This window comes from Xyrauchen texanus, chromosome 28 (assembly GCF_025860055.1).
Source record: "Xyrauchen texanus isolate HMW12.3.18 chromosome 28, RBS_HiC_50CHRs, whole genome shotgun sequence".
NCBI classification, from domain to species: Eukaryota; Metazoa; Chordata; class Actinopteri; order Cypriniformes; family Catostomidae; genus Xyrauchen; species Xyrauchen texanus.
In genome coordinates this window covers 25,733,132-25,746,792 of record NC_068303.1, presented here as the reverse complement: position 1 = coordinate 25,746,792, position 13,661 = coordinate 25,733,132, and the positions used below count along the sequence as shown (strand labels likewise).

General features: G+C 35.4%; 2 protein-coding genes across 3 annotated transcripts in view; one reads left to right on the top strand and one right to left on the bottom strand.

Moving 5' to 3' along the window:
* The window catches only part of LOC127622320 (fibronectin type III domain-containing protein 4-like), a 34,949-nt gene extending 27,299 nt beyond the window's left edge, over positions 1 to 7,650 (top strand). Inside the window, exons 5-6 of the mRNA XM_052096390.1 lie at positions 1,624 to 1,757; positions 6,352 to 7,650. Of these exons, the coding sequence (XP_051952350.1) occupies positions 1,624 to 1,757; positions 6,352 to 6,393 (176 nt within the window). The 3' untranslated portion in view covers positions 6,394 to 7,650. The remainder of the gene's footprint in view (positions 1 to 1,623; positions 1,758 to 6,351) is intronic.
* Positions 7,651 to 10,669: 3,019 nt separating this feature from the next.
* si:dkey-71h2.2 (low density lipoprotein receptor adapter protein 1) overlaps positions 10,670 to 13,661 on the bottom strand; it is a 47,251-nt gene continuing 44,259 nt past the window's right edge. For both annotated transcript variants that reach the window (XM_052096620.1, XM_052096619.1), the window contains exon 10: positions 10,670 to 12,227. Coding sequence is in view for 1 of the 2 variants with exons in the window: in XM_052096619.1 (XP_051952579.1) it covers positions 12,181 to 12,227 (47 nt within the window). In the remaining variant the exon portion in view is untranslated. The remainder of the gene's footprint in view (positions 12,228 to 13,661) is intronic.

Sequence of the window (13,661 nt, the reverse complement as noted above, 5' to 3'; positions counted from 1 at the left end):
AGCGCCACCTACACTGAAACAGTGTTACGTGATCTGCTGATGCTGGTGCATCAAGCTGTAGCATGCTAAAGGAGCATGGGCATCAGACTGCACCTTCCCCAACACCCCACTAAGACGTCATATTGTTTTTATTAGGTTCCCGGAATCTGACAAAGGTTTTCCCTTGAGGGGTGGGAACAAGTGATGTGACAAGCATGGGAGTAGGCCACGCCAGCTATAACATGCATAGGGGAAGGCGTTCTTTTCCAGTCCTATTCTTTCAGGGGGAAAAGACCCTGATGAGACCACATCCTGCCCAGGCTGGGTGGTGGTAGGTCCTGCCTAATGAGGGAGGAGCTCTACAAACATGGCGAGCGGGGCAGTGGGGACTGCCCAAGGGAGACGCGGGTCCAAGGCGATCGTACCACGGAAAATAAATCACAGGGGGTTACCGTGATAACCAGCACCTATGGAGCACCTATTCCAGTACAGAGTAATTAGTACCCGTAGTGGGTCTGGTTGGGAATTCCGCTGCTGAATTCGCGAGCCAGAGGGCTGGGGTGGAAGAACATCCATGGAGTGCGAGTTTGAGGACTCACCTATGAGTAAAAGCGCACGTGTTCGCCTCAGTGGAGGGGAAAGGCGCTAGCGCAAGTGGTATACCCAGTCTCAACCCAGAGATTGTAGAATCTCGCAAAGGTATTGAGTGTTGCCCAGCCCGCTGCTCTACAGATGTCTGCTAGAGAGGTGCCGTTGGCCAGTGCCCACGAGGATTCCACACTCCTTGAAGAGTGTGCTCGGACCCGCAAGGGGGCGGGCACGGCCTAGGTCTGATAGGCCAATGTGATGGTGTTGACTACCCAGTGGGCAAGCCTCTGTTTGGAGACAACACTTCCTTTCCTCTGTCCGCCAAAGCAAACAAAGAGCTGCTCAGAGAGTCTAAAGCTCTTTGTGCGGTCCAAATAGGTACGCAAAGCACGTACTTGACACAGCAACGATAAGGCTGGGTCTGCCTCCTCCTGGGGCAGCACTTGCAGTTTCACTCCCTGGTCCATGAAATGGGTCGTAGGAACCTTGGGCACATAGCCCGGCCGAGGTCTTAGGATGACATGAGTACTTGGGTAACACGGTACCAGAGCGGACATCTGCTGGACCGAACTCCAGGCAAGTGTTGCTGACAGAGAACACTTGCAGGTCTCCAACCCTCTTGATGAAAGACAACGCTCCCTTTCCTCTGTCCGCCAAAGCAAACAAAGAGCTGCTCAGAGAGCCTAAAGCTCTAAAGTTAGGAACGACATGAGGGTGAGTAAATTAATACAGAATATACATTTTTAGGTGAACTATCCCTATAATGACACTAAAGAGACAGAGATGGTTAAACTTAGAGAAATAATTAATTTAAATGAATACAGAATATACATTTTTAGGTGAACTATCCCTATAATGACACTAAAGAGACAGAGATGGTTAAACTTAGAGAAATAATTATTTCTCTGAATTCAACTATTCATCTTTTAGGGTTGGATGCTTTGTCCTCTGTGACTCATCATTTAAGTATTTTTCTACAGAGCTTTGTGTAGTTGCATTCAAATTTTTATAAAGACCCTTAAGTACAAAATCACCATTTCTTCTTTGTGTTTGTAGCCGTAATTGCCCTGTTTTGCCGGCAGTATGACATAATAAAGGACAATGATTCCAGCAATAGTAAAGAGAAAGTAAAACCCTCTTCAGAGAGAAGCACACCAGAGCATCACAGTGGGGGACTGCTCCGGAGCAAGGTGGGACATCTGTGACACTGTGCATCTCATTCTCAACATCAAAGCATCTGTTCTTTTAATTCAGTTTTCATGAGCTTGTCATATTCCTCTTAAAGTCTTCATCCAGTGTCAGAAATAGTTTTTAGAGCACACATATTTCCATTGTTTTTTCTAAACAACAATGAGATTAATTGGAGAGCAAAGGGAGAATTTTTCTGTACTTCACCAGAAAATGCTAATTCTGTTATCATTTACTCATGTTCATCCCATGTTCATGTATCACCCTCATGTTGTGTCCAGACTCATACTCTAAGGCTTTCTTCATGGAACACAAAAATATTATCAGCCTTAGTCACCATTCACTTTGATTGTGCTGGAAAAAAGATACAATGAAAGTGAATGTTTACTGAGGCTAACCTTCTGCCTAACATCTATATTTAGTAAGTAAATTACATTGTAAAACCGCTGTAGATTCAACCCAATCTCATGAAAAGTCGGATATAATTTACGATCATAATGCACGATGTTGTTCGGATAAACTCGTACGACTTCACGTGCAAATTCCCGGATGTCTAATGCGGAAGTAAGTGTTAAGGATGTCCTTATTAATGTTATGCCCTAAACCAAACCACTTATCAAAACTTAACCAATCAGTAGAGTGTGCAAACATGATATGAAGCAGTTGTGTGTGACAAGTAAAAAGCAAGTAATTGTCGCAAATTAGATGGAAACAATGTCCAGTGATGTCATTGGCTGTAGTGAAAGTCGTAGGAATTCAAACGAGTGCAGTCACACAATATCATACAAATTAGCCAAATTTAGAAAAGTACGAATCATGACGATTTCGACATGAGAGTGTGTTAGTAGATTTGTACTTTTTTCTGTGACTTTCCACATTCCACCATTTTCAAAACAACAAACTGAGTTGAAATGGAGACATCTTTTCCCCTGTAAATTTAGAAACCATACTTTCCATTTGTTCTTAATAAATAGCGGCGTAAGCATTTAGAGCTATGAGAATGTGAAAAACAACCCAATCCCTTTCAACGCCTGCAGAAAGACTAAAACAGAATGGAGAAAAGCATTTATATAGCAATCCATCTCACTTTTCACAGAAATCATCTGCCCAGAACCTGCCAATACCTTTGATTGATAAAACCTTTTTGCGGTTTGTCTGATGAAATTGGCCAGCTGTGACGGATGAGACTAAATACTATGATGGCCACAGTTTACAGCCAGTCTGTCTCACCTTCTCAAACTCCTGCATTCCCTCACTCTACCCATTTGAAAAGCCTGAGGGACTTGTTCTCTTGTACCATTTGAATAAGATCATAAAGAAAGTGAAGTGTTGATTCTTATATTGGTGAGAGCAATGTTAGCATTCAATGTTTTCCTTATAATTGTCTGCCTCTAATTAGTAATGCTAAATAATTTGCTAGATTAACTATTTATTGGAGCAAAAGTGTGCCAGTGTCCGAGAAAAATTATTGGTTATTTATAAATATAGAACAGCAGCTAAAACATTACTAAATTAGAACACACTTAAATGAAATAGAATAAAACTAAATCTTTCATCAAATCATTTGCTTATTCTGTGTCTTATTCATGAAGAGACAGAATGTTGAATAATGTCGAAGGCATGGGTGCCATTTAATTTTAGAAGCAAAGATATAGTTATGCGTAAGTGCAGTGGCTCAAACACCAGCGCTACTGACCTACTTCGGTAATAGACCTTCTCAGGAAAATCGCTGCTCGTCTTTGATCTGTCTTCTTGTGGACTTCTTTTTCACCCACATCCTGGCTTTAGTTCATCACTTGGCACTTTCTCATGAGATAAAAGGACAGATGCTTCACATTTCACCCTTTCCACTCTGGCCATGAGTACTTATAACACATCAAAGACCAGGACTTTATAAACACATGATAACATCAATATCAGGCCCTGTGATTATGCCATTCCCTGGAATGATTTTCATTTCCTGTACTCTGATTGTAGTTTTCTACCAAATTGCACTGCTGAATTTTTTATTTAATTCATCACTTTGATTTATTATTTTTGTGTTGACATATTTCCTATTGACTGTGCTGGGTAGTAATGGATTACGTGTAATCAGGATTGTGTAATTAGACTACAGAAATCAATTACTTGTAATTATATTAAATAAATATTAAAATACTCATAAACAGATTACTTTTTATGGATTACATGATTACTTATTAATTTATTGATCCCTCTAATTAATTCTAAATCAGCTTACAGCTGTCATACGTTTGTCTTCGAGTGTTTTCAAATTGTGGTGGTATTGCAGACACAGAACTGATACTAGCCATCAGCCATAATTACACTCAAGATGGAGTAATAATCCAAATATAAATGTCGAACCGTCGAACTACATCTAAGCAAAATTATGTCAAAATGGTACAAGATTATCCTACTCAAATGCATTTGACATCAAATAATTTAGAATTAGGTCAGAAGTAATCTAAAAGCAATTAGATTACCTCAAAATGTAATCCCAATACAATTTTAGTATTATAATTTGTAATTAGTACCAGATTACAATTCAGAAGTAATCTGTCCAGCACTGCCTATTCAGACAGGAAGATTGAGTGGGACATATCGAAGGGCTCATCTCATCTTTTTCTTTCTGTCTTTTTTTAAATAGCCAATAGGCTTAAGTAACTTCACAGTCATGAGCCATCATTTCCTGCTTTCTATTTGGTTGTAAGTGGTATTAAGTGGCGGGACATATTCATACTACAGAGTATTTGATTGGACAAAGATCTGTGTTGTGCACAGTGTCTGGAACTTGTTAACTAAAAGTATAGATGATACTAATTTAACTACTTTTTTCAATTGTGTGAAAATAGTTCAGCTATTTTGCACAATAGTAGCTTTTCCAGTGACAGGCTACAATTTCTAACAAGTAGCACTGTGTTACAAAATGCTACATTTGTCACATTCATTGTATTCTGAACGCAGCAATGAAACGGAGGGAGTAATCGAACACTCTTACATAAACTGTCTGCTCTCTCATATAGTGCTGAGAAAATCAAATTATCTAAGTGGATCAATTCTGAACTGGTTAAAATAACCAATTCCCTTATATGTTGCTTTGGGAATTTGTAATTATTTTAGTCAGATGGTTCTTTTGGAGAGTTCATGTAAATTAAGTAGTTCACATAAATGATTCACTGATTCACTTGAGCCCCTCGCAGCCTTAAAGGGACTTCTTTTTTAAAGTAAAATATTTGGTGTATTGAAGCTGTTTATTACTGTATTTCGATTCAGTTATATACAGTTAACTAGGGATGTTTCTTGTTTATTAGTGTATTTTAAAGGAATAGTTCACCTAAAAATGAAAATTCTCTCATCATGTCCTAATCCTCATGACATCCCAGATGTGTATGACTTCCTTTCTTCTGCAGAACACAAACAAAGATTTTCTCAGAAGAATATATCGGCTCTGTACTGTAGGTGCTTTCAATGCAAGTGAATGGTGGCCAGAAATCTGTAGGCCCAAAAAGCAGATAAAAGCAGCATAAAAGTAATCCATAAGACTACAGTGGTTAAATCCATATTTTCAGAAGCAATAGGTGTGGGTGAGAAACAGATCCATATATAAGCCTTTTTTTTTTTTTACTATAAATCTCCACTTTTATTTTCTGAAAGATGCATGTGGTGCCTGTTTAGCTTCACTTTCACATCTGAAAGTGAAAGTGGAAATTTATAGTAAAAAAAAAATGAAAGGACTTATATATTGATCTGTTTCTCACCCACACAAATCATATCGCTTTTGAAGATATGGAATTAACCACTGGTAATGTATGGATTACTTTTATGCTGCTTTTATCAAATTTTTTGGACCATTCACTTGCATTGTATGAACCTACAGAACTGTAATTTGTTTAAAAAATTAGCATTTATGTTCAGCAGAAGAAAGAAAGTCATACACATCTGGGATGGCATGAGAGTAAGTAAATGATGAGAGAATTTTCATTTTAGGGTGAACTTTCCCTTTAAGAATAAACATATGTTCTCTTCCTAATTATATAACTATCAGCTGATATCACTGAATTCAGAACTGATTGCTGTATTGCCGACAAAAATGTTTTCCATTTTAAATAGTTTAATTGTAGTGCGATACTTTTTATTATTAGCTTGTAGTGAAGCAACCTGCTTTTTTAAAAGAGTAGCTTGACTTTAGTTTAACTAATGTTATGAGTAGCTTGTAGCAAAGCTACAGTTTCAAAGTAAATTCCAGACACTGGTACTGCAACATGAGTCATCAAAATAGTTGTTCTGTTTTCCTGGAAGAGAAAGACTATCAATTTGTTTTTTAATGTATTTGCTAAAAGTGAATTTTGTCAATATTTAGGAGAACACTATGTGTATGGCCTCAAAGCTAACACATATTGACTTAAAAGCCAGCCAGAAAACTCTCATTTTGATTTCACAGGGGCAATAATCTCTTGCAGCAAATATATCAAGCAGCATTCTATCATAAAAGTCCTTTCCCAGACTGCTACACTTTCAAAATGATTGAAGTTATTGAAGAAATGGGCCCTTCAGAGGAGAGTAACATTTCCATTTTTATCCTTGTGTCTGTTGCAGTTTCACCCGTCTGTGTCATCTATCAACATCATTGATGTGTGATGGAAGTATTGTAGATGCCAGTTACACTCTCCAGTGCACCACCTGCAGTTTCAAGATGACAGGAAATCGCTCAAAGCCTCCATAACCAAACAGTCAAGAATCCACATGATTCTACTGCAAGATCTATTGCATTTTATAGTCATGTCCAGCCCACCCATATACAAACACGCAGATACATATTAAAGCAATCTAGTCCAGCAGTGGGGCTGCAAATAACATATAATGCATTTAATATATGACTGTATGTCTATATTTTATGACCATACAATGGAAGGAGGGATACAACTTAGTTACTGCATTGCAACAGACTTAATAAGTTGTATCCTTTAGTGTTGTATAGTAAGGGAAGTGTATTTTTTTATATAGTATTGGCAGTATTAAAGGGTTTCTACGCTTTATCAGCTCAGTTAAGTTGTATAGTTTGTGCATGTACATCTCATAGTCCAGTGGCTTGTTAGAATTGTACAGATACTATAGATGTGTACAGAGGCAGGTCATTAGATTAAACTTGTGGTCTTATTTTGAATTAATGGTAAAAGTGATGAAATTGTGCCTGCTCTTCTTATTAGAGAGAAGAGATTGAGGCAAAATTTTGTAATTTCTGCTTGCAAATAGTTTCATCGGCTCACCTTCTTAAATACAACTAACAGTGTTTACAGTTTATCCTAAATACAACTAGAAATATGTATGTATTTATTTAATGCTTGTTTCTTTAGATGTTAACATGATTTAATAAGGTACCTGTATGGATACTCCTCAAGAATAGACATGGGAGTACAGATGTTGAGAATGAAAGAAATAATTTACCTTTTGATTAATAAGGAATAAGTGAGTTTATTTTCTTCATAAAGCCAGCTGATCGGATAAAAATAGCCCTTCACAAACTAACAACTGTGATTTCTCATAAAGAGGAAATACATATCGAAAATAGTTTTTTTTATGCACATGTGTACTGTAATGAGCCCCTAAGTAGTACTGCATACAGTCTTTTCCACTACTTTATATGTTAATCTGCCACAGTAAATAATGTACATAACTACTCATCTCACTGTATAGAGCATAAACATTTTAGATATCATGAAAAAGTGTAAATTATGACTGGATGATTGTTATTTAAAATATTAAGAAAATGCCATATACCTCATCATGAAATGTGCATGCATAGTTCTTACCTCTTCTAAATGCATATTGTACATTCTGCACTCAATTTTGGTATCTTCTATTTCTCCTTGTCATCAATTTTTAATAAAGATAATGAATGGCTTGATGGAAGCTTGGGGTTTTCTAATTTTCCTTGTGGCATAATGGCACATTTATACATACAATAATGTGATCGCACTATCATAAAGACCCAAACTGGTGTTTTGTTTTAACATTTAGATGTGTTCATGAAGAGAAAAGAAATGTAATAGTAAATTCAACCATCAAAAGAAGTACATTAAAAGTAATTAACATTTAATCAAAACATGATGAGGTAATCACTCTCATGGGACAATATACTCAAAATGAAATAATAATAATCATTATTGTTCATCATAAACTTTTATCTTTATTGTCTTTAACAATGAAAAATATTCTTTGGTCTAATGGACCACATAAAAAGGACAGGAAAAGATGTGGGATGCATTTTAGGGTTGCATGTTTTACAGATTTACACTGATTCACCAGTCTGATCCTGAGATAATAATTTATACATTAGAAGCTAGCTCAATTTAATGCATCACTCAGGACTTTAATGTGCAATTTTGGATGAAACTGGTTGCCATCGTTCCAAACACTTCCCTGAGCACATAATGCAGTGTGGAAAGGGGGTACAAAACTTCTGTCCATCATTTAAGCAATTTGTGAATTTCTAAAACCATTAGGTATCTCTCAGTTCTTGTGCATACTGCATAGTCTGGAAAATTATAAATTTTATTTTTGTCTTGTGATAGTTAGAATCAGATTCAAGGATATAGGAGAATATGGACTGACTCACTGTGGCTTAAACAAGTAACTGAATAAGTGATAATTACCAACCAGACATGCAGTATAATTTGTCCTCAGAATTAATCAGTACTGAGACAGACACAGTAGGTCACCAACAAGACTAAAAAATTATTCCACAGCAATTATTATGGTTGACAGCAGCATGAACTGGAAAAATAGACCAAATCCACGAAATAGGTAAGAGGTTGTATTTTACCAAAATGACATTATCTTCAGCAAACTAACTAATACTACACTACAGCTGAGGAATAGAGTTAAGCAGCTTTAGTTTTATTGTTCAAATCTGTCTCTCTCTCTCAAACACACAAACACATCCTTGTTTCTCCAATAACTTGTAAGAAAACTTGTAAGCCATAATTTCTAGTTCTCAAGTGACAATTTTGAATTAGAAACTGATGCTTGTGTGCATCTTTTAAACTAGCAATGGCAGATCCCAATCAGTGTAAGAAAGAATTTCCTGTATTTTTGTGACAGTTCTTAGTTTTAACAATTTTTTTTATTTACTTGTTCATTGAACTGTTATATATAAGCAATATCATACTCACAACCATGCTTTATGGCCCTAAATCAGTACTGCTGTGTGGCTGAAACACAGCAGTGCTGATATAGGGCCATACACCCCTCTTGCTCATGTGATATTGCTTTAATATCAGATTTCTGCATAGGTTTAAACTGAGGTTTAAACTGAGAACTATGTAAAGTCTATTTGAACTGAATTATGAATTTACATTGGACTAAAAAAACATGAACCCTGAGATGGCCCTCTGCCTCTTCATTTCAATAGTCCTCCTCACGCCACTGATATACAACAAATAAATACATTTAATACATATGTAATAAATAATAATAATAAATATATGACATTCTCATTTTCGAACAAATATTTTATTATACATTATTAAATATCAAAGTTGCATGTTCAATGTTGATGTTAAATAATACAATTAGTGTATACAAATCCAAACATATATTGCATAGATTGTGATTAATAAGCACCAACCTCAATTTTTACAAGAAAATGATAAATAAAATAAAATGCACATTATAAAATCTACACTATTTCTCATTTAACAATATGAAACCATTTCATCTCAAGTCACAAACAAATGAGCTAATAATAACAAAGTTGTGCTGTGCTGGGGTTGTAGCAGTTCCCAAATCCTTTCATAGAATACACTGATTTGATGATTGATTGATCTTTAATACATTGATCTTGCTTTATCTTAAATTAGGCAGTCAAACAATAACAAACATTTAAAATAATGAAATACTGAACTGAGACATTCAACATATGATAAATCAAAATAACTAGAACACCGCTAAATGAACTAAGACACTGCTACAGTATTATATACTGTATTCTATCATTACTTTCAGCTTATTCCATTTAAAGATGTAAAGAAATTGGTAAAACAGACCTGTAATTTTGAGAGAAAATACTGGATGGACTAACTTTTTTTTTAAAACCACACAAAGGATAAAAAAGCTGACAGAGCCACTTGGACTCAAAGTCCTTAATGTTTAATGATTTTAGAGAACGATGAAGAGAGAGTTGCATTTCAGTATAACTTTGAGCCAAAAATAGTGGAGTTACATTATACAATTATTTCACACTTAATAGGTTCTGGAAACTGATTTGGTATCTCTAAACCCCAGGAAAAATATATAATATTTCATTTCTAAATAACAAAGTATAATATTTTTCAGCTCAGCACTTACAAAACAAAGATAGCATGGCAGACAAAACTACAGAAATAATAGAAATGTTACATAAGATTAAGATAATTAAATTTCTTATTAAATAAGATCGGATTATATTACAAGCAAATGATCATTCTAAAATGTATCAATGTGTTGTTTATGACCTTTTATCTGGCTTATCACACCATAGGCGGAGTTACTGGTATAGTCTACTGACGATGTTTCATGGTACACAGAGAAATTTAATTTCATGTAATATTATTCCTGCTTGTCATGATAAACAGAAATCTTTCATCATCACTGCATTGTATTGCTCCCTTTATGATGTTACAGTCACATATTTAAAAGGGTTAAATTAACTGAAAAAAAAATTAACTAGTGTCTTTCAATGACAAAATACAAGACTAGCAATGAAACAGAATTAAACTCTCAAATGTAAATATACATAATAATGATAATCTATGTTTGGAAGCCAGTCTGAAAAGTTTCTTGACAGGACTAGTTTGGATTTTATATATGTTTATATATGTATATATATATATATATATATATATATATATATATATATATATATATATATATATATAAAACAATTAGAGAAAAAAATCAAAAGTGTTTCGAGGCCTTAGTATACACATTTAAATATTATATTTAAAGTTCCATGGTACACAGAAAATAACTTCTGTAATGATTGCCTAAGCAAATGTCCCTTGACCCACAATATGTATTTAATTACAGTGATTAAAAATACAAACATTGTTATATAAATAATGTAAATGTATCCTGAACAGGTCTACACACTTTAACTAGAGATTATAACTGGATATAAAGTTCCCTTGCAAATTTACATTATTAAACAACATGCACAGCTTGTTGGGTTGGATGTATGCAAAGCAAGTATAGTACAATACTGATCCTCATGGGGTTTTTGTTTGTTTGTTTCTACACTTGGCTGGGATGACCCATGCATTTTAATTATCAGATGAGGGTCTTGTTGCTGTGGCAGTTTAATATAATATAGACTGGAGTTTGAGATACACTGGAGAGGGCATCATACAGAGCATTACATAAAAGGAATAGATATTTCTGAATGATGGGTTGAAGGACAGACAACTATTCTACCTGGAATGTGTTTTGGTCTCCCTTTCAAGAACATGTTTCCATTTATTGTGTATTAATTTACTTACTATGACCAAACTATCTACAAGATAGCACCAATGCATTGCAAGGTTTTTACACTCTTTACATTATATATGTAGCAAATCTACTTACACATATACGTGAGTACAATGTAACAACGTGCAATTTCAAACATGTTGTATGCTGTCACGAAATTACCCTGAACTTACAGTTTTGTCATGTGAGTACATTGGCATTCAAGACTTGGGATAGTTTACTAAAAAGTCATAATTTATTCCCCCTCATTTTGTTCCAAACATGTATGGCTTTCTATCTTCCACAAAATAAGTTATTTAGCAGTAGAAAAGTAGAAAAGAAGTCCATGTTTCGATCCAATGGAAGTGAATGGTGACCACAGCCAGGTTTTCAGTGAATAAGTAATGCTTTGGCCTGTTCCTTGCAAACGCTTTTTTATGGCTTCATTAGATTTGAAATATAGTCATTTGGACTGCTATTATGGTGCTTTTTTGTCCTTTTATGGGCTTGACGCCCACAATCCCCATTTACTTTCATTGCATGGAAGAGTAGCGAGGACACTAAATATCTCTTATTGTGTTCCACTGAAAACACAAAATCATGCTGGTTTGGAACAACATGAGAGTGAGTAAATTATGTCAGAATTTTCATTTTTTGGGTGAAATATTCCATTAATTAATCATCTAGTTGAATCATACAAATCTATGCTGCTTTCTTTGTACAGTAGTATTGTTAGGTAGTACAAACGATTCTAAGTGTAGATACTGTGGCAGTGGTCTTTTCTACAGTCCAGAAGTCATTCACTGAGGCATGTTTTGCACTTTGTGTGAAGTGCTGGGATGTATTGTGTTCTGAGGGCACTTTCTGATAGGCTGGCGAGAGTGATGTGTGTTCATTATGAGTCCTCAATGTTGAAAGACAGAAGATCTTCTTCTGCTGGACTCATAGCTGCATCCTCAGACACGGTTCTGCTGCAGGACGTGGCCAGTCTGATGGAGGGAGCAGAGCGGGAATGAAAGGAGGACAGAAGAGGAAGAGAGCGTGAGAGAGAGAAATCCAAGCTGAATAATTTAAATGTATGAAAACCTGTGTATACACAAGGGGTCAATATAGATAGTAAGCATGGGCAGTTCGTCCCTGCTGGTAGATCGCGTAGCTACACCATGTGGAGGCAAAAGCTGCTTTCTTCATTGACGGCCATTGAAAAGCACAGAGCCCATTAGAGGACACAGAGGGAATATAGTTTCTGTTCACTCACAATAAGATATGCGTTCCCTCACAATTATTTTGGGTTCCCTGACTTCCCTCACAATAGCTTTATCAATCCTGTATGAAAATGAACCATGGTTTTACAACAGTAACCATATTTTTACCATGATATCTGTAGTAAAACCATAGTAATAATCATGGTGTGAATTATGGGGGGTCTAGGGGGGTCTCAGACATCTAAATGCAACAGGAGACCCCCTGGAAAGCTAATTTGTGCATTCTTTATTTACAATAATGTGATAATACAACTATTAAAAGTTAAACAAATTAACTTTTATTTTTTATTACATTTTTTTAGCATTTTAGTAATGAACATCAAATTGTTTAATTCTGTTCGGTGTGACTTTCTAAATCCTGATAAGAAACTGATCAAGATCGTAGTAGCAGCGCTTTTCTCTTTCTCGCTCAAGCGTGCATGTGTGGGATGTTTAACATGTCATTTGCACTCCTATGAGGAATTTAATAATCATGGGAGATCAACAAGAAAAGTATCACCCATGAGTGCTACAAAGGCATGAAACATGAACACCAGCGTAGTGGTAGGCCTACTGCAATCAGCATCGAAACATTTTAAAGTGTGGGTCTCAAAAATTGGAGAAATTCTGTTTTTATCAAAACGTCAATGTGTATATTATGTGAAAGTTTGCATAGAGTATAAAGATGTTAGCACAAAACCTGCCATCTTTCCATTATCTCTATTATTATTATTATTATTATTTGGTCCAAAATGGAAAAATTATGCAGAAAAACATTTCTGCCCTTTCCCCAGACTTTTTCCCTTCATTCACAATGAACGCCTAATGGACAATACCTGAAAAAACATATTATATTAAATAATATATTATATTATAATTTATAAAGATTTTAATATAGACTTTTTTTATATAAAAGTATATCAACAACAACAACAACAACAAAAATAACCTTTTTTTAACCTATAATATCCTAAAAATTATCTATTGTTAGTAGTATGTGTAATGCTGGGAAGAAGCCAAGAGAGCTGGATCTAGGTGCAGCTAAGGATTTTTAATGAAAATAAAATAACTGGTAGACACAGGAACAAATAAAACATCCACGATGGGGAAACAAGAACACAAACAGGAGCAAACCTCTATGAAGGACACTGGTTAAACACAGGAGGTCAAACACATACA